Raw genomic sequence first — 26210 nt, 5'->3', positions numbered from 1 at the left:
GCGTTAATTGTGTCTCATCTTTTATTCTGACTACGGCTGCTTTATTAGATTTGGTAGGGTAATGTATGTTTTATTGAAGGACAACTTTGCTTGGAGGCCCATGTAGCAGATAGTTATCAGAGCGCTGCTAAATCTGTGCTGTAACTAGGGTTTTCCAAAAGGACCAGCTGTAAAGAAGGTGTACCGATCCATCTAAGTGAATTACACGGCTCTGATTCTGTGTGGTGTCTTGATGGACCGTGGCCTGCTGTGATCTGGGAACACACACACAGACACACTCATCACGGTCAGTCAAGAGGATCAAGGCAGAGCGACACCACAGATGGTTTAGTGCATCAGGCTTGACTGCTTTTATGGTGTCAAGTATTTACAAGGAGAGAATGGCACACATAGCATTCACATTAGGGCTGAACGATTTTGGAAAATAATCTAATTGTGATTTGTTTTACCAATATTGCGATTTGTGATTTAATGTGCAATTATTTTTTTTAAAGCTTTTTATATTCTGTATTATTCAATAAAGACAGGTAATAAATCATTGTATAGTATGCAGTTTTGGGCACATTACTTTAAAAAAGGAATTAGTTATATTATTAGTTACTTCTCACAAACAGTAACTGAGTTACATCATTATAAAAGAAACTAATTACCAGGGAAAGTAACTATTGTTTTTTTTTTTTTTTTAATGTTCAAATATGTCAAATAACTTGGATGCCCCCAATATTAAATATGTTAAATGAATGAAATGGTCACTAAATAGAATAAATTATTATTATAAAACATTGTAAACTAATCTACACTATTTTAATGTTTCTGTGGGACAATGTGAGAGACACCTATCAAATTCAATTGATTATTGTAAATATTATCAACCCTCTATAGCAGTGGCGGCTGCTGGTCTTTCAAAGAGGGGAAGCAAATTTTCGGCCTACATCATAAAAATTGTCCATTAATTTATACGTAAATTCTGCCATCGTGTGCAGTTTGCTAGCTGGCTAGTTCACCGCCTGGCCTACTGTATGAATGAATGAATGAACAAACGATCTAAAAAAACATTAAACTCGACGGAGGAAATGTGGGAATTAGGTTAAACTGAAACAAGGAATGTGGTGTATAATTGTGTGAAATGTATAATGAAAATTGGCCAGCAATTTCACCAAGCAAATATCAAGAAATAGGTTGCAGCAGTTTGTCTTTTGACTACACTTGCAAAGTCCACTATGGGACTGAGCTCGAATCAGTGTTGCCAATTTCTTTCGATGGAAAGTAGCTGATGACATCATGTGCTAATTAGCATATTCATTACATCATCGTGTCATATTGCCTTTTATATTTGTTTGTCTCTGTGCTCATGCTGTATTTTAATGCAGCCAAATTCTCAATAAAACTGTTTTCGTTTATATATTTTACTGTTTATGTTGTCAGTCAACGGGATAAATATGAAATAGTGACTGAAACGCAGCCCTTTAAGAATACATAACCAGCTCTCCCTCCCAAGAAGTTAGTCTGCACAAAAATCCTAATTTATAATCGAGCCGTCGTCTGATGAAATCAAATAATACACACAAGATAAGACAAGACAATTCCTGTGCTGTGATTTCGGCTATATTTGCATGTAAAATTAGAGAAGCAGCATAATATCTATTTGAACTGAACGCGCTGCTCCTCTCAGCCGCTCACTGAACAGAGAAAGACCTCGCGCCGTTGCGGCAGTACCAGCGGTCACAGAGACTCGCTAGGTTTGTCAAAGAAGTCGCTAGATGTGTCGCTATCACTTTTGGGGAAAAGGGTCGCTAGGGTGGTCTGAAAAGTCGCTAAGTTGGCAACACTGGCTCGAATAGCTTTAGCATCAGCGACTTCTTATAGGACACAATCGCTGTCAATCAAAAGGAGATGCAGTCTTTCGACAAACCCTCCAATCATCACGCAGAAGCCCGGAGTCCAGCCCCGCCCACTCCTCCATTCACCCCCAAAGACGCTGAGCGTCCGGGGGCGGGACATAATCGCAGCATTTATCCAATGAGCGTCTAGTTTCGAAGCACTGAAAAAAACTGTTCAAAGCAGCCCCATAGAAGTCAATGGGTGCTGGGCTTCAACAGGCAAATACACTGACGCTACGGGAATATATGAGAAGGAAATCGAGTCCCATGCTATATGTAGCTGATTCTGAACGAACTCGTCTCTGAGAAGAACGTGTTCTAACGCATTTTTAATCAATAAAATGTTAACACAATAGTACATGTTTGACCATTATTTTTTTGACATTATAGGGGAAGCCGAGCTTCCCTTGCAGTCTTAAAGAAATCCCCACTGCTCTATAGACACCTTGGCAATAGAATCTCCATTGGCTTGTAATTTGTTTTAGTTTATAAATATCTCACTTAGCATCAGTCAGTCAAACATTATATGATATTATGATAATTTAGCATTAAATGATGATAGAACTTTAGTAATTAGAATAACCATGTATGAATGCATACTTGTCATGTTGACTGAACTTAGGTCTGGTTATTGTTTGTCATTTAGTGTTTCTATAAAAAAAAAAAAAGGGGAAAAAATACAAATACAAATAATACCGATAAGATAAAACTACTACGAATTATACAACTAATAAGAACAATATAAAAAGCACTAAGGATTATTGAGCTGCTGGGTTCATGAATATTAATCAGGTTGTCTGCGTTCGCTCGAACTGATTCGCTGAAATCAAAACAGGGAGGATAATAGGTGAGCGCCAGCCAATGAGATTGCCGTTTGCGCATTAGTCCCGCCCACTACTGGAAAATCCGGCAGTTCTTAAAAGCTGAAGAATTCCAAAGGAACGCCGTTATTTTGACAGGAAAATACAACAAAGGATATAATTTATATGTAGCGTGTCAATTCTGCATGAGTTGTAAGACCGCAAACTGCGGACTTGGCAACATAGCGTGCCAACTTCATGCTTCCTCTGAAGACTGCTTAGATGTGTTCGACTTGAAGCAGCGCAGCTAGACCAATCGCTGTGTCATCAAATACTGCGAGAGCTATAAAAGAGCGGACGTCTCCTTATGCTTTCTCTCGCCGTACTTTGATGTCATATATCAATCGATCTTCAAGTCGAACACACCCAAAGTCTCTTTAAGGGTATTCTATAGTCTTTGACACACCTCTTTGCTCTCGCGTGTCACGTGACAGAGTGTAATCGCAGCCTCTGCGGTTGAAAAATATATTTTTTTCATATCGCGATATTATCGTAAATGCAATTAATCGCTCAGCCCTAATTCACATGTACTGGTGCTGCACAAATGATCAATATAATATAGAATTTGTGATGAGGCCTAGTGCGACGAAATTCATTAAACTGTGAAAGACTGAAAATGAATGAAGACATAAATATATTACTAATGTAATGTAAAACTGGAATAATAAAATAATAATAATAATCATGCATATTTAAAATACAATATTAGTAGTATTAATAATGTGATTGATCTTATTAGGATTAATTTTATTAATTACAATGACCATTTTAAATGCATTATTATTATTGTTATTGTTGTTGTTCATACCTTTAAGTAATTGTTCATATTTCAGTATTAATAATAGTAATAATATTGATACTACTAATAATAAACAAGTCAAATATTGTGATTAATTATATTAGTAATATTGTATTAATTTAAATATCTTTAACCACAACAATTATAATTATTATTATTATTAATCATATTAGGATTATTATGAATTATAATAAACATTGCAAATGCATTGTTATTATTATTATTATTATTATTATTATTAATAATAATACTGATAAGGTCGCAGTTATATATTTAATAATAGCAATATTTTATTATTATTAAATATTATATTCATTCTATAATGTATCCATATAATATACTCAATGTTTATTTTATCAGTATTAGTAATAGTACTAATATCAATACTTCTAATAATAAACATTTTGAATATAAATAATAATAATATAAAAATATGATTATTATTTATAATAGTATCATCTTATTAGTAATAAAACTGAGAGGAATCAACACTTGCTAGTTTTTGATTTTGTGTCTTTTAGTTCTTTTTGCCTTTTTTATGAGCATAAAAAAGTACTTTTTTTTATCATTGCAGTTAAAATCACAATATTTTGCAAACGAATCGCAATATGACCCCCCCTCCCCCCCAACATGCAACCCTAATGCTATGTAGAACTGTTGCATTCAACGAAGATGACATTTTATCAAATTTATGTCCCATAATGCACCTCCATTGCCTTGCTTTGACACTTGCATGCAACCCAGAATGCATTTGTCTCTGGCCATGTGCTCGTTTGCACTTGCCAACAGGTTGCAATTAAAAGCCTTGTCACAGGTCTGCCGGCTCCTCAATCATGCTGCTGGTTCTGGCTGCCTTGCTCTCTGGCGTCTGGCTCCGGCGCATCCATCTGAACAGAAGGTGTGTGACAGCATCTCGAGCTGAAATCTACTAGGCCACGGAGTTCGTTGTGTGTTAAAGCCTCTTAGAAATGAAACCACAAGCCATAAGGAGTGGAAGTGATTTGTTGGTGTGATGAAGTGTGTTTGAAAGACAGGCTATTTCAAATATTGGCCTGCTGTAAAATAATTAGCATTACACAACAGTTGACGCCGGTCCTCGCGTTTGATTGGCTCTAAGAGAGTGCAACGACTTTCTGAAGAGGAATGATCTAAATTTTCGCACAGGGTTTATGCTTTGACGTCATTTTCTCTCAAATGTTGACAAAGCAACGGGACAAAAGAGAAGCATTTCTATTGAATCACACCACCATTTAATTTCAGGTGCATTCATACGTTCCCTACGCACACGATTATATAAGTAGCTTTTGATTATTAGAACCATTTCCCATTCAAACAAGTCAACATTTTCATTATTCAGACAACAGACTCATGCATTATTTAAAATGAAAAATCTATATAAACAAGCTGCTGAAAAAATCATTTTGTCAGCTGAGAACTTTCTCCTATCCTTTGCCTTCGAGATGGGTTTAAAATGTAAGTTCATAAGAGGTAACGTTTCCCCGAGCGCACTAGCGCTAAATGTTCTCATGGGGTCCACACCGAGGCCTTTCACTAAACCCTCAGCAGAACTTGCTGTGTGTGTAGAATTTGCCATCTCGCTATTTCTGTAGGAAAGCCTCATTTTTTGAACATATTGTTGGCATAATCCTACTTATATCATGAAACAAGTAAGTTGAAGAAAGGATTTTGTCTCAAAAGGTTTACCATGTGAGTAGGGATGGGAATTGTAAGTCGTTGAATGATTCTAGCTACTGTTCTGATTCCCTAAAGCCAAAAATTAACATTCTGTCATCATATACGCACCCTGAAGTTCTTCCAAACCTGTACTTCTATGAACTATGATTCTAGTTTCTATGAACCAACAACTGTTTTGTGAGTATTTGAAGAACCACTGTACATGACTCAGTGATTCGTTGAATCAATTCAGACAGATGACTTAGGTGTTTGAGACTGATTTATGGATCTTGACTGAATTGACTGAATCATTAAAAAGAACCGACTTGTTTATGATTCGTACTAAACCTACCTGCAGTATTTTCATTGTTGCATATTATATTGTGATTATTTTGTTGTGGCGCTATAGATTTACTGTACGTGAAAAGCATTAAGGATTAAGAATTACAACGTATCAGTACCATAATGGTTATCCATTGATGTTAGAGGTGTTTTATTATTACTTAGTATGGAGTAGTTAGTTATGTACTCCCCTATTTTTACATCTAGATTACCTAGACTTTTAGATTTTAGATGAATATCCATTTTTCATACTGTACTCTACATTATTATGTTGTGATGCTCACTTGAGGCATTTAAAACATTTTTTTTATTTTGACAAAATAGTATACAATTATAATAATTAAAAATTTTTAAAGCATAAATAAGTGTTTTCCTGCATAGTCTAATGAACACTTCTGTGACCATGCAGGTTCTTTCACATATTCAGATTCAGATATGACCCAGACGTTCTTTGCGGTTTATGGTTTATAGCCCGATCCCCTTGGTCCTTGAACAAGGACACGCGCTGTAAACAACTCTCGTCACTCCAGTGTCACCCCAGTCAATTCCACTTTTTTAGGTATATATTCCCAATGCCTGCTGTTTAACTTAGCCGTAGGATAGGCTGAATGAATAAATGGCCATGATTGTCTCTTGATTGTGGACAGCGGTGGGCAGCAGAAGAGTTTTCCGTAGGGGGTACGACGTTTTGCTGGTAAACACACACATTTTTTTTTTCCATGACGCCTAGTGCAGAGATCTACCGCTGATAAATAGACTTTTTTCAATGCAGGCAACCCTGTAACAGTTTGTCAGGCTGCCGCAGCAGAGGATCATGGGTCACAGCATGCTATGCCTGAAGGCGTCTATACAGTAGATGGGCAGTCAACCGCAGCAGAGCTGATTTTAGCCTACCCCATCCCTATTCTCTCTCTTTTTCTCTCTTTTTTTCCCATCCTCTGGCCCAGCCAGGCACCGGCAGCATCGATCATGGTTCAGGAAATCCAATATTCTGCACCAGTCTCATTCCCACTATGTGCCTGTACGACGTCATTTTTATTCTTTCACAGTGAAAATAGGAAATCTTTATAATAATGATGGTCTAAAGGGTGGGAAGCGATATCCTGGTTAACCTTTGATCCGAGATCTGGGAGAGAGGGAAAATACATCTGCATTCGTGTGAAGTGGCACCCTCAGTTCACCCCAGCCAGCCGTAGTTTCCTGCCAGTGATGTTGGGTTGTTACGAGATGAGAGATGTTGGGGGTTTCGCAATTATTCTCTTACATGTCAATTCTACTGTATCAGGCGGAGAGAAAAAAAAACATCAAAGCTTGAATCACAAACAATATTTACACTGTAAAAGTGAACTTAGAAAATGAACGTAATTGTCTGCATGGCTTTTGAGTTTAAATATCTTGACTAAACTTAATATGTGAAGTTGATATTACAGTTACTTATTATTTTATCTGCCTTTATTGACATTTGTAAAAAAAAAAAAAAAAAAAAAAAAAGGATGTGCCAAGTGTTCCCTTTCTTTGTGTGTTTTTATATGATGAGGAAGAAATACCTTAAAATGCCATCCAAAGACCTAAACACATTTGAAAGATCATTTTAATATGGGAACAAACTCAACAATGTAAATAAAACTAGCAAACCAAATCAATTGTGTTCCAGTGCATTTTGAGAAGAGAGTAGATGAGACTAAAACACAAAGCTAAAAATTAAAAATATAATGCAACAACTTGTTTGTGCAACTTAAAACCAGTTTATTATAACTGAAAAGAAGTTTGGAAATTAATAGTTTTATTGAGCAAGGATATACTCTGTTTTTTTTTTTAGCAGGATTACTTTAGTTGCTTTGTAAAGTCTGCATATACATGCTAGTGTGTGAAATATGATTGTGAGAGTGACTCCAACTGTTATTTTTCTTATTTGCAGTTCAGCCGATGAGCAGTATCGTTGGAATACCCAAGGTAAATGACTTTTTTTTTTCTTTTTTATGATTTTTGACATTGTTGTCAGGCTTTTTTGTGGAAAACTAGGCTGAATTAGTTGTGCTGCAGCATGCAGGTTCATTGCATCATCTTTATGAATTTCATGAATTTCAGTATACGAAAATTGTTGTAAAATGTGTTGTATGCACATTAGAGGTCTGGATACAAGAAACAATTAAGTTTTAAATACTGTATATACATTATAGTATACAGGTTTTAAAATAACCTTCTATAGTATTCATTAAATTCATTAATGAGTGTTTTCATGATCCATTTTTAGCAGTTTTACTGATTCATTTTACTCTAATCATCTTTAACCGCACACATCCAGTCTGCATCACTCTCATATGTGTCTAAACAGTGACGAATCCCAGCTTAGCATCCTGCTCTCCAGCCGTATGGGTGCTGCTCCAGTTGAGAGGTTAATCTTATGTCTTAGGGAGCTTGTGTAACCCTTTATCCCTTGGCAAATTACGCCACACTGGCCCTGGAAGAGTTGGCAGTCAGTCCTGACACAGAAGTAGTTGCACGCTGGTTAACAGGGTCATCCAAACAGCCAATTAAGTTCAATCTCAGCCTGGATGCTTGGTGAGCAAGTGATAGGAAAAGGTCAAGAGGTCAGAGCTCAAGTGTGACAAATGAGGCTTCAGGAAGTATTTGTAGTGTATGTGTGATTAACCTCCTCCCTGTTTTTCCCAGATGGACAGAAAGACATTGAGGAGGAACTAAACACAGGTCTGGAACTGGTGGATTCGTGTATCCGCTCCCTACAGGAGTCTGGGATCTTGGATCATCAGGAATATACCACAGCTGATAGTGAGTAACCATCGCAATTGCTTATTCCACTGTTTTTTGGAGTGCTTGAGTTTGCTTTATGTTGGAGTGTTGTCTATTAAAGCCTAATCTTACCAATTAGCGAAGATATTTTCACCATTGATTTCAATTTGACAACCTGGCTGAGAGTCAATCTATTGATGTCTATATTCATTTGAAAGAAGAGCATTTTCTGTCAATCAACAGAGCAGCACATATATGAGGCAGAATTTTGAAAAAGGGGGTGTGTCCATTTAGTGGATGGGTTTCTAAACGGCATCTTTGATATTGATGGTGAATATGATAACTGGTGCATCAAGGAATCTAGAACTAGTTATTGCAATAATGTGAAATTATTTCCAGACAGAGCCTTTTGGCAAAAAAAAAGAGAATGTTGACTCTACACAATTGCAGAACATCTGTCAACATTAATGTTATGTACATTGCTTTTATTATGTCAGCTCTGATAATTAAGCTGCGTGTTATGCTGTGCATTGCACCTAAAGCGTTTTATTTAGGGATGGTAATAACTTTTATTTTTGTCATTTTGTGAAACTACATCTGGCTGCATGCCATGTTAAATTAAGACAGCAGAACTGGAAGTTGTGTGCCAGAACAAGCGGACAGAAGTCTGTTGTTATAAATATACTTACAATTCTGTACGTCGAGGGCAAATAAATCTCCATTATATGCAAATAAAACCTGATAAAGAAATAATTCACCCAAAAATGAATTGTCTGTCAATCATTTACTCACCCCTCATGTCGTTCCAACCTTTACTACTTAATTTATTTTCCAGAACACAGAAAAATTTATTATACAATGGAAATCCAATATTGTTTGGACCCCAGTATTATTCAAAATATATATTAAATGTACTGTAACTGGTGAGAGTGAATAAATTATGAAAGAAGTTAACTTTTTTGGGGGAATCCTTCTGCATATTTGGCTTTCCCTGACAGTAAAATTTTCCAGGTTTATTGAAAATCCCACTTTGAAATTCAAGTGTAATAATAATAAATAAATAATAATGAATTTTATTTATATTGCAATTTTCTTAAACCCAAACCACCAACTATACTTGTTCCCAGGCACCAAAACAAGATGACAGAAAAAAATAAAAATAAAATAAAAGTACTCTGTAAAAATGCTGCTGCAATTAGTTGACAACTTAAAATTAATTGAGATAACATAAATATTTAACTTTAAATATTTACTATCAAACTATGAAAATTAAGTAACCCATCGCTTCATCACAATCTCACCTTCCAGTTAGGCTCATCTACCATAACTCCTTCAAAAACAGCCAGAAACCTTGGAGTTGTGATTTGATGATAAGCTGAATTTCTCAGACCACATTGCTAAAACTGGTCCTAAAACTGGTCCTGCTAAAACCCGGTCCTGCAGATTTGCATTATACAATATTAAGAAGATCAGGCCCTTTCTCTCAGAACATTCAACACAACTCCTTGTTCAGGCTCTTGTTCTGTCCAGACTTGACTATTGAAATACTCACTTGGCAGGTCTTCCAGCCAATTCTATTAAACCACTACAATTAATCCAAAATGCCGCTGCAAGATTAATCTTTAATGAGCCGAAAAGAACGCACGTCACGCCTCTGTTCATCAATTTGCACTGGCTATCAATAGCTGCTCGCATTAAATTCAAGGCATTAATGTTTGCCTACAAAACCACCACTGGCTCTGCACTCCTTTACCTAAATTCATTACTTCAGACTTATGTGCCCTCTAGAAGCTTGCGTTCTTCAAGTGAACGACGCATTATTGTGCCATCCCAAAGACACACAAGAACACTTTCACAGACTTTTTCATTAACTGTTCCCATCTGGTGGAATGACCTGCCCAACTCAATCCGAGCAGCCGAATCCTTACCCATCTTCAAGAAACAGCTCAAAACTGATCTGTTCCATCTTTACTTGACCCTCTAACTCTAGCACTCTCTATTCTATTTAAAAAAAAAAAAAAAAAATTTTATTTAAAATCTTAAAATCTTTTTATTTAAAAAAATAATAATAATTATCTGTACTGCGTTAGGCTAACCAAGACTTGTAATAGCACTTGCACGTTGTTGCTCTTTTGTTGGTTTTGATTGCTTCTTATGTCCTCATTTGTAAGTCGCTTTGGATAAAAGCGTCTGCTAAATGACTAAATAAATAAGTCAATTTATCATTTTAAGTCAAGCTTGAACAACTTGAAAAAAACACATTTCTTTTTCTAATGTTAAATTTTAAGTTATAACTAATTGCAGCAGTCATTTTTTAAGGAAAGATTAAAATTGTTTTAAATTTCACAAATTATTTCAAAGAAACAGCAAGTAACGTATTTAATTAAACATGAAATTTGAAGTCAAATAAGACTGAAATAGTTTGTTTGCAACTTTGAAATTTGTTTTTTACAATGTATGTGTTATTTGTCAAGTCCAATTTGAGTATCATCCTGACTTTTTTTTTTAATTATTAAAAATAAGATGATAGCTGACCATGATGTATGTTACCGGTGCAAGATTGACTAGAATTCATAAAACTCTGAATGTCAGCATGTTTTTCTATTTTAAAGTGTAACTTTACCACCCTGTCCTGCATTTCACCTTTTCTCTTCTTTTTTTTTTGGCAGAGATTAAGAACACAAAGGCTTAAGCATCTGTTTTATGGAGGATATATTACTTCACCGAAAACTGTCCTAATCTCCTCCCAGAAAGTTGCATGTCATTGATCTTTTCAAGAGTTCAAAGTGGCTTTTAAATAAGTTATTGACTTTGCACTTTCTGTTAAGGTCGGTGACAAGAGAAAAATGCCACAGGTTTTTACAATCCAATTCCCACTTTAAAGTCGAAATAATCAAAACAGATAATGCCTCTGCTGAATAGACATCCCCACCACAACATACTTTGGGCTTCAGGCGTTAGAACACCACAGCCGAACATAACAGCCCATGAATTATGTATTGAAACTAAGTATATTTACTATAACGGGCTGGAATTACAGTGAGCTCTAACATTTCGCTAAGGACAGAGTGGCTTAATAATTTATCTGATAGCAGGGTGAGTCGAGGTAAAGTAGCTGGAGCGCTGTGGAGGTGTCTGATGTGGACACGCTTTTACAAATTATCAGATGGCCAACAAACATTGGCCTTCGCGATCCAGAGGCTTTATTCTTTGAATGGAGCTTGTCCCCGACTCGTTCAGAATGCATTAGTGATCTAAGCATCACAGGAATAAGAAAAAGATTGATGTCTTGAAGGCATCGGTCTCAGTTTCGTCTTATATTATATATCCATGTCACCCTCTTTCTCGTACTGAGTCAAAGCAGTATGATGATTATGCTGTTGTGAGTCTTGTAAAAGAAAAGAAAAAATAGATCCCTTGTGAAATGTTTCATCATATATGAAGTAAAAAAAAGTAGAGGTACAGCCTCTAGTGATATTTTATATAATAGTCCAAGTCAATGCATTTCTGTGATGAGATTAGATATTTCTAGTACAAGTTTATTCCATCCATTAGTAACCTTAACAGCCTGTAATTATGTGAAATGTTGTCAAGCATCTTCTTGATACCATGGCAAGTGAAATAACTGTGATTTTATTATCTTTCAGACAATTAAGTGCAAAGTATTTGTCTTGTGGTTGTAAAATATTGAAAGGTTATCAGTAGGCTGCTTATGTTTTGATGATAACTGTATTATACTAATTTGTAATAGTTATTTATTTGTGTTTACTGAAATTTTGTTTGGAAAAAGAATACATATCCCCAATATATATTTTTTATTTTATTTTCTCTCTCCCTGCCGAAATTCCCTATTTGCATCCAGCAGTAAATGAGTAATTAAAATAATTAGCAGTGGAATTCTTCAGTATCGTGGCATGTGATTATTTATTTTCAAATGAATTAAACATTAATATAATTATTAAGCAAATTAAAACAATGGCACATTGCCTTCCTTTTTTTTTTTTTTTTTTTTTTTTTTTTTGAGGTAAGCATTGCTTAATTTAATTATTCAATTAAAAAATCAGCAATAACTAACAAAGAAATACATTAAGAGGAGTGTTTGTTTTCCTTTTGTTTCTTATAAATATTTTATTTTTATTTATTTAGTTAGTTTTTGTAAATATTCTTATTGACAGTATAATAGACTCTGACAGGGAAAAGGGGGATATTTCTGTATCATTTACTCACTGCCATGTCATTCCAAACTGGTATGCCTTTATTTATTTATTTAATTAATTTTTTTGTAGGTCACCCATGTCAGTCTAAAATATTTGTATTTTATTTTATTTTGAATGCATTTTTTTTTAGTTGTGTTTATGCACAATTGCATGTTCGTTCATTCACTCACTCACTCACTCACTCACTCATAACTTCATTTCTGGTTTGGTTTTATTTTAGTATATTATTCATCCATATATACGTATTTGCATTTTCAGTTTTTACGAAATAAACACAATTGCATTTTTTTTTTTTTTGCATGCCTTATTTTTTCTATTAAACACAAAAGAAGATATTTTAATTTTGACTTCCATTTGTATTTTATTTTTTTGTCCATACAATGTAAGGCGATTGAAAACAAACCTGTTTGGTTACCAACATTCTGTAAGTATTTTCTTTAAGTATTTTTCACAGAAGAAAAACATACAGGTTTGGAATGACATGAGAGTTAGTAAATAATGAGACAATTTTCATTTTTGGGTAGACTATCGCTTTAATGCACATAGATTCAATATTTTGCTTAGTTTTGACTTGGTATTGAAATATATGGTACTAATGGTTTAATATGGGGGGGAAAGACTTCCAGACTGAGACTTGGGAATAGAGGAGCATTCCTATGAGCACCTCATCACAGAAGCTTTTGAAATCGGTGAAGCTGGTGTTTTAGAGGACTGTACTTTGGGGATGTGTGATTGATTCTGTGTGATACAGCATGCAGCGCTGCCCGGCTCTTTGATGTTCAGGTTTTAGCAACACTGCTTTACATGTATGGCGGTGTTATCCTCAGTTAAACTAATCCAGTCGCTGTGTTTTAAGGAGGTGAATGAGAGCGCTGCAGAAATCTTGTGCAGGCTTGACTGAGGATGGGGGAAGTCAGATGTATAAGAGCTGTGTAAGTGTCTTACACTAGGTAAGGAGCTATATTTGGTGTCATCGCTGTGATGCTGTAGCTCCAGCCTCTTTAGACATGCTGCTTCAAATGAGAGAATGATTCCCAGGAGGCTGAAAACAACATGCACAAAAACGTACATACAGTATGCATATGAAGGAGAGGGAACACTCACCACATTAGAGTATTAGCACGAGTGACAGTGATATATCGACCTGGCAGATTGTTAGTATTTAATTATCAACGCTGGCCAATTACACTGACCTCCTGGTCAGTGAACAGAAACGGTAGTTCACCCATGTCAATTCCAAAGTCTGAAATTAACTATTTGATTTTGATTTATTTTCTTTTATTGGTTTAATTTTATTTATGCACAATTGCATTTTCTGTTTGTTTGTTTGTTTATTTATTTAATGCATTTCTTGGTTTAATTTTGTTATTATTTTATGTATACATGCGTAGACAATTACATTTTCATTTTTATTTATGAATGCATGAATAATTGCATTGTCTTTCTTTCTTTCTTCACAATTGCATTTTGAGCTTTTAGATTTTTTATTTATGCATATTCATAACTGCAGTTCTTGTTTTAATTTATTATTTTATGTAACCATGCATAATTGCATTGTTTTATTTTATTTTATCTGTTTATGTATGCATAATTATTTTTTTTATTATTATTTTATATATGCATTTCAATTTTATTTTAGTAGTTTTATTTATTTATGAACAATTGCATTTTATGTTTTAACATTTATTTATTTTAATTTATGTATTTTAGTTATGCATTCATAACTGTATTTCTTGTTTTATTTTATTATACTATGCATGCGCAATTATATTTTCAGTTTTTGTATATTTTTTATTTATGCGTTAATAATTGCATTTCTCTCTCTCTCTCTTTATTTTTTTAATGCTTGCATAATTGTTTTTTTATAATTATTTTACATAGGAATTTTATTTTATTACTTTTTTATTTTATGCATGGCATATATTTTAATTATATTTCAAATATTTATCTGGCATAATGAGAAATGAAGATCAGAATTTGTGACTGCGTTAAAGGGATAGTTCAGCAAGTGGACTCTCATGACTGTTCTGTTGCTTTTGATCATCTTTAAAGCATTTGAGACTTCACCTTACAATGCCATGAAGTCTGATGATGATATGGTCAAGGGTCTAGGGCAGAGGAACACTTTAGGTTAACCAAAGCTGCATTGTATTACCCACGTCTGATCAGGGGTTTTCAGATCAATGGGAACATAAATGAGAGCTGCAGGCTATTATGGACTCGAATAATGCACCAATTTTCTTATCTCTCCAGACCAGCTTGATGGATCTGTCGGATACAGGAGCCATAGATTATTGTATAGTGCAAGGAGAGCAGACAGCATCCTTCTCCTGAGAAACCTGAGATGCTTTAATTCGAGCTGTTTTTAAAGGGACAGTATTTTGTGAGGGGAGGGAAAAAACAATCATTATTTTCACAGTATGTTTCAGGAGCAGCTAATCTCTGATTGAGACTGATAGTGCAAACATGGGCCTGCTGAAAGCTACATGAAGGTTGATAGCATCTTGACAAACTATGAATTGTTGATAGAATCTGGTTTGCTGTCAGGTTGGCCCAGAAGCGCTCTCCAAACACGCAGTCAGGCCGCTGCTGGTTATCTGTGTAATCTGACAGGAATGGACATTTTGGTCATTATGTTTGCTCAAGTATTTGACAGATAAATCAACTCTAGAGAGGGTGTAGGGGACACACATAGTATAATTAAAATTCTATATAAAATAAAATTATAGTATTAGATTATATAAAAAAAAAAGAATATATATATATATATATATATATATATATATATATATGTGTGTGCGTGCGTGTATGTGTGTGTGTGTGTGTGTGTGTATAATAGAAAATAATTTAGATTGCTTCTAATCCTTAAAATAAAAATTAAATAGTATATAAAATTAAATAATAAAAAAAGTATAAAATGTATCCAAAATTGATTGAATTGAACGATTAAATGATTGATAAATCAGCTCAGATTTATCCTTATACCAGTGTTTAAACATAATACAACCCGAATTCCAGAAATGGAATTTTTTTGTTGTATTATTATTTTTTGGACATTTTTTACATTTGAAAAAAATTAAAGCTAAAAGATTTTCAAATCACGAGCCAATATTTTATTCAAAATAGAACATAAATAACATAACAAATGTTTAAACTGAGAAATTTTACAATTTAATGCACAAAATGAGCTAATTTCAAATTTGATGCCTGCTACGGGTCTCAAAATAGTTGGGACGGGGGCATGTTTACCATGGTGTAGCATCTCCTCTTCTTTTCAAAACAGTTTGAAGACGTCTGGGCATTGAGGTTATGAGTTTCTGGAGTTTTGGTGTTGGAATTTGGTCCCATTCTTGCCTGATGTAGGTTTCCAGCTGCTGAAGGGTTTGTGGTCATCTTTGACAGGCCAGTTCAGCACCCGGACTCTTCTACTCCGAAGCCATGCTGTTGTAATAGCTGCAGTATGTGGTTTTGCATTGTCCTGCTGAAATAGACGTCGTCTGGAGGGGAGCATATGTTGCTCTAAAACCTTTATATACCTTTCAGCATTCATAGCGCCTTCCAAAACATGCAAGCTGCCCATACTGTATGTACACTTATGCACCTCCATACCATCAGAGATGCTGGCTTTTGAACTGAACGCTGATAACACTCTGGAAGGTCTCCCTCCTCTTTAGCTCGGAGGGCATGGCGTCCGTGATTTCCAACAAGAACGTCAAATTTGGACTCGTCTGGCCATAGAACACTTTTCCACTTTGAAACAGTCCATTTTAAATGAGCCTTGGCCCACAGGACACGACGGCGCTTCTGGACCATGTTCACATATGGCTTCCTTTTTTGTGAAGTTTGTGTTTAAAATCAAGGAAATCTAATCAAAATCAAATCAGCAAAGATAACACGTTTTGAAGGGATTCTGCACCATTTGGTGCACATTGATACAATGATGACACTGCAAAGTTTTGCTATAAAATGATACTGCAACCACTAACTTTTTCAAAAACTAACTTTTTGCCACATTTTTGTGTATAGTTGTTATAAAATGTTTTGAAGTTTGGATAAAAAAAGTCAGCACTGTTATTGTGTTTCAAGGATTGTTCATGATCGATCGTCCTCATGCCCAACCCTAGTTCTGTTTGCTGACACCCCCATACAAACATTAAAACACTTCATTTTTCTCGTTTTCTCTCCTCTCGCACATTCCTCTGCTTGGGTTTTCTCTTGTCATTTTAATCCCCATCTCTCGTGCTGTCTTTCGTTTGCTCGTTCTTTCCTTCTCTCTCTATTTCTCTCCTCCCCTTCTAATAAATTATGTATGCCATTTCTGCCAGGCTGAGGGCTGCATCGCTGCCTTGCTGAAATTGCTCTCTTTCTCTCTGTCTCTCTCTCTCTCTCTCTCTCGCTCTGGCGCTCTGCACACAGGACCGAGTCTGCTCTCTCAGAGCTCACTGCAGCTCAGCTCGAACCCAGAGGGCTCCCTCCAGTACTCTGCCAGCTACCATAGTAACCAGACCCTGACCCTGAGCGACTGCTTGTCCGCACCACAATCTCAGCAGCCTCAGCCCCCTCCGCGCTCCAGTGGGCAGCCCGGAGGAGCTGTGCACAGCTACAACCAGGTGAGCGCAGCTTCTTTCCTCTTTTTCTCTGAGTCTCGTAATACATCCATCTTTCAGTTTTCTATTTTCACCGAGACTGCTCGTGATCAGAGACATTGTGGTGCTTTTGTGTTGTTTGTTTTGGGGGGGACTGGCATGAAACAATTTCCCGGGCTCCAGCTGGGATCATGTTTCAAGCTGCTGCCTAAAAAGTGATTTTCAGACCTGATTAAAGCAATTAACTGCAAGACCGAAGCATTTGTTAGCAGACGCCAGCAGTACTGCATTGCATCGAGCGGCAAGCGTGTGCACGGCAAACTTTGTCATTATCCTGGGAGTTAAATTGTGCCCTGTTGATGAGACTGTAATTACAGCAAACCCTGCATGGCGGTTTCTCCCAACTTTCATTTCTTTTAAACAAGTCTTGCGCACCTGCTACGAGCTGCAAAGATTCTTTGAAAACATTCTCATTTTAAATGAATGCAGTTTATCTAACTTACAAGTGTGCTTTCTTTATAGTTGAAAGAAGAAACTGCATTGTGTTTCTTTCTCTCCTGTGTTTGTGCGGACTGTCGGCTTGATTCTGTGGAGGGTAATCTGAAGAGGGTTTGTCTGCTCTAGGATGGGTTTATATAACACAACGCATCAGTTAGGTGCTTTTATGTAGATATTTTTAACACCATAAACCTCTTGTTCCCTAAATAATTCATCCACATCAGGAACCAGTAGCAGTCTCTTCAAGTAGGTGTTCCTCTGCTCTCTATGCCGGGATGTAGTTCCCCCTCTGAGCTAGAGAGAGAGAGTGAGAGATTGAGAGATTGAGAGATGAAGCATTTGGCAGAGGAATGATAGTATAATTGCATTACACCTTGGTATAACATTATATCGAGCTAATGAACGCCTTTTTTAAATCTTCACAATCCTATCTTGAGTTTTTTTTTTCTTCAGAGGATTCTTCCATCTCTACCATCTCATTCATTAAAGTCTTATCAGGAGGAGCTGCACAATCCTATCTATCTAAATATCTATACTATCTATTTAACTTTATTTATTTTTATTGCATTTTATGGTGTAAAAAAGTCATTAAACAATAATGGGTAGAGTTTACATTTGTTTATAATTTTAGTTATTTTTTAAATAGATGTATAGGTGTTATTGCCTTTATTAGTTATGCAAAAATGTTGACATTCAAAGCCCTACCTGCCAAAATCATGATCACCAAAGATTTTTAGAGTTAATTTAGGTGCTGTAAATTGCAGCACTTTGTTCTTTTCATCTCAGTGACAAAAGTGGCCCAATTTTTCTGAATTCGGCCTATAGCCAGCTCAACAACTCTATCCACCGAGAACTGCTCTTGATAAGGGGATTGTTCATAGCTGGTGCAAAGCACACTGAAGAGTTTTTTTGTTTATGAATACAGCATATAGGCAAACAGAGCCAGGTTAGCTTTAAATGTCATACAATTTTCCAGCACAAGAATTCTCCCCCGTCTTCAAGACCTTTGCCTCATATTTATTCAACTTTCCAGACTATTTAAATATTATTACCTGATATCAATGCAATGAAGGAGCAAAAAACGCAGCTAAGCTTTTCCCCCCGACTGACAGTTGCACTGTCTGCCAGTTTAAAAATAACTTAATTTATTCTGAATAAGAATAATCAGGTTTCATGCTTTCTGTAAATGAGAAACAGTGGAACCAATGTTTCATTGTAATCACCCACAATCGTCATGGGGATTATGAGGAATCTAAAGGAAGAAATGTTTATTCACACGCCAAAGCGTCTTTCTAAATGACTGGCACTGCACCAGCGTTAATTTGCCTGGGTTTATCTGCACACGCCTGCCCTTCTGAATTACAGGCGATGCAACATTCATTGACATAAGGGGTGGTGATCCCGTGAGGAAATGCGACATATGGCCATGCATGTATATGCAATAACTTCCGTTTACAGGCTTTTTTATGTGTTCAGGATGCATGCTTCATCTGTTACTTTCAAGGGAATTATTATGATTTTAAGGCTTTCTGAAGAATTTATGCCCTTGTCTCACACATTACCATCTGAATATCAAGTAAACCACCTTTGAGGGATAGTTTTCACCCAAAATTGAAAATTCATTTACTCACCCTTATGTCATACCAAACCTGTGACTGACTAACTTCTGTCCAACAAAAATTATATTTTGAATAATGTTTTTGTCCATTTTTGTCATATTATGAAAGTTTATTCACAAAAAAAAAACTTTCCCAAAAAGCTGCAATGAATATGGCAACACAAACCTCAAATGCCATTATGTTTGGTCACATTTTAGACACCATATTGCCTGTTTTCGCTCCATTTCGCAGACAAAAAATAATTCCAAACAGATACAGCACTGTTTTGCGTTTCTGAGCAACATGACAGTGCTTCGTTCCTGAATGAATCAACCGTTAAATCATTCGGTTCAGTCGCAATGACTCATTTATTACCAGTGGCTTTCTGCCACCTACTGGCAGTTTTAATTTCACATTTAAAGTCTATTTTCATTTTAAAAATAATTTTAAATATCAGTATTCAATGTGTTATGTTTAAAATGTCAAAAAATTATGCATTTGTAACTGGTTAAAGCACTCCATGTCCCTCTGAGCTGCATTAAATAGTGTGTAAATACATCTTAATGCCACTTCAGATGCAAATTCTCCAAAGATTCATTTTGATGATTCTGGTTTCATTTGTTTGGTAACAACCTAAATGTGTATTATTTTAATTGACTGATTAAATGTAACAATTTGACTCAAAAGATGTACACTTTTAGAAAAAAATTGCTTTATTAAAGGAAAAAATCCATTTAAACTTAAACTGCAGCTGTCCACGGTAGTCAGATACCAGCAAAAAAAAACAACAAAAAAAAAACAATTCAATATCACACACCCCTAGTTTGCCGTTGTATCTTACTGTTTAATTGTTGTTGTACTTTTTAATTAAGAATAACAATGAATGCATCTTTTGTTTTAGTCTTAGAAAGTGAAAGGTGTGTAGATGTATGTAAGCAAAGCAGACAATTATCTTTTCTTGTAAAACGTGACAACAAGATCGTGAATTCAAAAGTGAAAGCATCTGAAGCCTGCGGCTTATAACATAGCAAAAGAGGAACAAAATTCAAATCCTTAATAATACTACTGATGAAAAAGAGCGGGTTGAATGTTAACCACTTTCATTTCCATATAACTATAAACTATGATAAAAGTTTATAAAAAAAAACCCAAACAAAAAAAACGACCAAATCATGTGCTCGTGCGACAATGAGAAAGTTAGTTGCAAAAGAGCGACCAGTGAGAAAAATTAGTCTGGAGCCCAATTTTTTTTTTTTTTTTTTTGGATTCTTTAATAAATAGAAAAAAGAACAGCATAAAAAAAAAAACTTACTACACCAAACTTTGAAATTATTTGAATTATTTTATTTACATTTTTTACATATTTTTCCTTATTTAGGATCTGTTTTGATTAGATATAACAGTAATCTGTCTCTCCCCACAGGTGACATCTAACCGTGCAGCCCAGCTCGCGGCGGGCGACTCTTGTCAGAGCCATGGCGGTGCCCTGCTGTCTGATTCCCAGCACCCCCCTGCAGTGTCCGGCCCGGGCCTATATTATTCCAGCTCTACTCTGCCTGCCCAGCGCGTCAGCTCACCCCTGAACTCAATGCAGTCCACGGCGACCAGCGGATACCCAGCTAAACTGCAGCGTCTGGGCTCGGCCTCCGACACACCTGGCTACGCCACCACCCAGCGCCTGCCCTCCTCGTCCTCCTCAGCCTCCCCCAAACCTTCCCCAGGCAGGCTTGCCAAATCCTATAGCAGCAGCTCACCGATCAATGCGGTGGGCATCGGAGGATCGCCCGGTACTCACGCTTCAGGCTCCCCTCACCGGTTGGCGTCTCCACCCAATAACGCGTCGCCTATCTATCAGCAGCTGCAGACCGCGGGAGTGTCAACTTACGCTACGCTTTCACCCACCAAAAGACTGGTGCACTCGTCTGAGCAGTACAAGATATCCCATGATCTCTACGCCACAGCCACTCTACAGAGACCAGGCAGCCTTGCTGGTGAGTAACAACTCTTGACCTGCCTTTGACTCACCAACTGGGATTTAACAAACATTGTGTGGGTGTTTCTGTGGGGAAGTTTTTTGAAGCGTGAAATACTTTCAGACGCCCAAGAAAGCAGTACAAGTCCATTACTTGCTGTAATCTGGGAATGTGTTTTCTTTGAAACGCTCAACTATAATCTCATTTCAAACAGCAGCAGGAAACAATACAAGTGCGTCAGTGTGGAGATAACTTGTGCTCGTTGGTCACTAGTTGGCACGCTGTTTGAAACATGGTTTTGATTAGCTTTGAAGTAAAGGAGTATTGGCACTGACAGCGATTTGAAGCCACCGGAAGCCATTCATTTTCAGTTAGACCTGAATTAAGGCAACATGAGCGACTATGCAACAAAATTGAGTTTAAAAGTGTGGTGATGCAATTCAGCAACTACCAATGAGAATATGATCTTGTGTATGATACATTTGGATACTGCAGTCGAGTAGGAATGACTAGCAAGCAACAGAATAGAGATTTGTTGATTGTTAGCCATTTAATCACTGTCATTGTGAACAAAACTGAAAAAAGTTGTTGAAGTACTAAAATGACTAAACTGAAATAAAAATAAATTACAGCTAAATATAGATATAAAAAGAAATAACAATGAAAAAACATAAAAAAATCTATAAAATAAAATATCAAATAGCTCTTTTGAAATATTTATAAATACTATAATAGTATATATATATATTTATTTATTTCATTCTTGGCTCAGTTGCTTCTAGAGAACTTACAAACAAACATCAAAGTCCGAACATCAGTGACTTCTCTGTTATCAGAATTAGATAAATACCCATGGGACCTGGGTAAATAAACACAACTCTTAAAGCAGACAAATCTGATACTTGTATTAGTTTTCACATAGAAAGCACCTAGGGAACCACATTTGTTTCCTATGCATGCTTTCTTTGCTGATCCCTTCATTCAGCCCCTTAAGTCTAGAGACTTCAGCTCTTCCTTTGAAGGAACATAGCACTTTGATATGAAGACTCGTTTTCGCTCCACAGTTAGACATCAAAGAGGTGCTGTTACAATTCATTTATTCAGTCATATACCATACGTGGCTGAGATTGTAATTAGTGTTGCTATTTTTGCATTTAACATGTTACTTTTTCCGTAATTCTTGTAGAAAATGATCTCAATCAATCTTAGGTCAAAGATTATAGGGCTTTGATTATTACAAAAACAACAACAAAAAACACACACCTGCTGCTGCTTTTAAAGTCATTAATGTTTTTAGTTTAATAGCTTCATTAATTGCTTTAGCCTGTTAGTTTTCAATTTCCGTTTATCACAGAACACAATCTGCTTTTATTAATTGATAGCATCCCATCTTGTACTTCTAAGGGCATTTGCATTAGTTATTTGTTAAACGGTATATGAGAAAATATATGTTTTCTATTTTATTATGTTTCACAATTTAATTTATTCCTGTGATGACATGGAATTTTCAGAATTATTACCCCAGTCTTCAGTGTCACATGATCCTTGAGAAATCATTCTAATTTGTTGATTTGATGCTCAACATATTTCTCAGGATTGTTTGATGAATAAAAAGTTCAAAAGACCAGCATTTATATGAATTAAACATGATTTGTAACAGGGTTATTAATAGTTAGGGTATTATAGTTAACTAAATCTGAAACTAAAACTTAAAAAAAAAAAATTAAAATTAAGTATATAAAATATTTCAAATAAATGAATAAAATATATAAATAAATATTCTTTACTTAAAATAAATTAATTTCTTTAAAAAAAAAGTATTATCTAACCCCAAAGCTTTTAAACATAGTGTTCAAAATGGTATTTAATTACTTAATTTATTTTTTTCTTTAATTAGCATTAATTTAATAGAATAACTATGTATACAGCAAACTGCATCTTAGATGGCATCCAATAATGCACTGAAAAATGTTTTTCTCGAAGTTGAAAATAAAACAAGATTATTGGAGTACGTTTTACAAGAAAATACTATTTCAGTCTTTCTTCTTGTTGTTTCTTTGTAATTTTTTGTCAAATTTATTAGTAATTTTTGAGTGTTTCAAAGTAAATCATACACAATTTTTTTTCAATGTGCACTTCTACACAAGTTATTTTATTCTGAAATCAAGTGATGCACATATTAAACAACCAGTGTTTAGATGTTCTATGCAATAAAGGCAGAAAACACAGCTTCATTCAGAGCTGGGAGGCTTGTTATCTAAATCACACGCTTAACAGGCCGAATGCGGACCAGTGTAAGGTATTGTTGATTACAGCCCTATATTACCTGCCACATTGTCAGCCTTTCATCAAACCCACCGAGGGAAACAGTGGCACAATGGGAAACAGTGGGCCAGTGCCAAACTATCGCTCAGACCGTGCTGAGCCATCACCAGCTCTCCCGCTTGTCTCTTTGATTAAAGTCCGGCATCCTGTGGCTGTACACCTCCACCAGTATCTGTACAGTGGTAGCAGCCCAGTCCACCCACCAGGGCACTGACCGGAAGCTGATTAGATTTGAAGGCAATTACGTAGTATAGACGGGAGACTTTGTTTTTGCAAGGCTTCCCTGATTTCTGGAGGGTACTTGATGCGTTGGTGAGCCTGTCTTCCATGATGTAGTATTTGGAGGGATTGTCGGTAAGGGGCTGATGATGTGTGTCATTACAGCCTGAGGCTGTGTGAGAGACAATAGCAGAGTTGGACTCTGACCGAGAAAGATGGACTTTAGTGCTTGTCTTACTTCTGCAAAAGCAAAACTGTGTGGGGTTAAGTTTAGGGTAAATCAGGGTAAACAGTACAGAAACATGGCGTTTTGAGGAAAAACATTATTTTCTGGTCTAACTTGAGTGGTTAAAATGACTCTTGAATAAGTTTATCACTTCACATGAGCATCAGCGTGAAAGCACTATGAAAATACAGGCCTATTTAGAGAAAATCTATTTGTAGAGCTAGAAAATGGTTGCTGTTTTGAAAGTAAAGACTCTGTACTATGCTATTATATTTTTATGTTACTTTACTCCTGTTCTATCTGTTTTAATCTAGAGGAGAGATTGCTTTCAAGCTTAGTAGAAGATAAGTTTATGATAGTAGATTTTTGTGAATTTTGTATGACAAATGCCACTTGAAGTGTTACGATATAGTCAGTTTTTTTTGCTTTTTATTTAGTTGTTGGCTATAAATATGTAACTTACAAATACATTAATATCAATTGTATTGGTGTTCTTGTTGTTATTATTATTATTATTATTATTATTGGTTGTGTTTAATATATCTGTTTATATGTGTGTGTGTATAGATATGTACAACTGTCTCGGGGAAGCTCATCTGCATGCTTGTTGTCCTCATCGGGGTCTCGACCTGACTGCAGTTTGTCGTCGTAACCGACTTGAGGGGGCAAATGCTCACATTTGATGGCGTCTGGCACTTTGGAGAGGTGTTCTCTTCACGGATGAATCCCGGTTTTCACTGCACAGGGCAGATGGCAGACAGAGTGTATGGCATCATGTGGGTGAACGGTTTGCTGATGTCAACGTTGTGGATCGAGTGGCCCATGGTGGCGGTGGGGTTATGGTATGGACAGGTGTATGTTATGGACAATGAACACAGGTACATTTTATTGATGGCATTTTGAATGCACAGAGATACCGTGACAAGATCCTCAGGCCTATTGTTGTGCCATTCATCCACGACCATCACCTCATGTTGCAGCATGATAATGCATGGCCCCATGTTGCAAGGATCTGTACACAATTCCTGGAAGCTGAAAACATCCCAGTTCTTGCATGGCCAGCATACTCACCGGACATGTCACCCATTGAGCATGTTTGGGATGCTCTGGATTGGCATATACGACAGCGTGTTCCAGTTCCTGCCAATATCTAGCAACTTCACAGAGCCATTGAAGAGGAGTGGACCAACATTCCACAGGCCACAATCAACAACCTGATTAACTCTATGCGAAGGAGATGGCAAATGGTGGTCACATCAGATACTGACTGGTTTTCAGAACCCCACCCCCAGTACAGTAAAACTGCACATTTTAGAGTGGCCTTTTATTGTGGCCAGGCTAAGGCACACTTGTGCAATAATCATGCTGTTTAATCAGCATCTTGATATGCCACATCTGATGGATTATCTCGGCAAAGGAGAAGTGCTCACTAACACAGATTTAGACAGATTTGTGAACAATATTTGCGAGAAATAGTCCTTTTGTGTACATAGAAAAAGTCTTTGCTTTTCAGCTCATGAAAAACCTGATGCATTAACACAATTTAGCTGATGTGCGATCATCTCCAGGCGTATTTGATTTTAAAACTGCTTCCATCCAATCAGATTTTAGAGCAGGAACTATTGATTTTTATAAGAGATTAATTAACAGGTTTAATCTGAGTGCTCAACTAGGTGGTAGATTAGATCCAAAACTCGATCTATCATCCTCACGCTTTAATGACAGCAAACAGAGAACACGATGCACAGCCAATGTTCAGATGCCTGAAGCACTATTAGCACTTCGCCTGTGATTAGACGCTGAAGAGGTGCTTCAGAACGCTTGTCTAAGTCGTTCCAAATGTGTACCAGATGTACAAACCTATTTATTCAGCCAGCTGTATCAAAGGCTCGTGGATTTCTCTTTTAGATGTAATCTTTCATCATTAGGTGGGTAGGGAGCATGAGAGCAGATCGAACGGATGATACACGCGTCTCCTCACAAGATACGGGAACGCTTTTGCTAGTTTGTATAGGTATCTGTGCGGGAGCCCCTGACCTGTCAGTCCAAATCCTCCACCTGGACAAAGAGTTTAGCCACGAAATTGCTTTTGAAAAGCTGTGATTCTACTGCAGTGAGATGTGCTGCTTTGCTGCTATCACAGATACTTGTAATCACTCGGACCGGTTGACAACATCTGAGACGAGGTGTCTCTATCTGTTGCCCTCTCAGTTTCTCTCTGTTCTTACACGTCTCTTCTTGTTCTCCTGCTTGTCTGTCAGT

General features: G+C 36.4%; 1 protein-coding gene across 2 annotated transcripts in view; it reads left to right on the top strand.

Annotated features, from left to right (window-relative positions):
* Positions 1-26210, top strand: part of LOC306864751 (catenin delta-2-like) — a gene marked incomplete at its 5' end in the record, with an annotated part of 278601 nt that overhangs the window by 96671 nt on the left and 155720 nt on the right. For both annotated transcript variants that reach the window (XM_079408959.1, XM_079408960.1), the window contains 4 exons: positions 7474-7508; positions 8229-8345; positions 16940-17133; positions 20629-21196. In XM_079408959.1, coding sequence (XP_079265085.1) covers positions 7474-7508; positions 8229-8345; positions 16940-17133; positions 20629-21196 — 914 coding nt within the window. The remainder of the gene's footprint in view (positions 1-7473; positions 7509-8228; positions 8346-16939; positions 17134-20628; positions 21197-26210) is intronic.

Source organism: Barbus barbus (assembly GCF_936440315.1).
Source record: "Barbus barbus genome assembly, chromosome: 46".
NCBI classification, from domain to species: domain Eukaryota; kingdom Metazoa; phylum Chordata; class Actinopteri; order Cypriniformes; family Cyprinidae; genus Barbus; species Barbus barbus.
The sequence above is the reverse complement of the archived record's forward strand: the minus strand, read 5'-3'. Positions and strand labels throughout refer to the sequence as shown.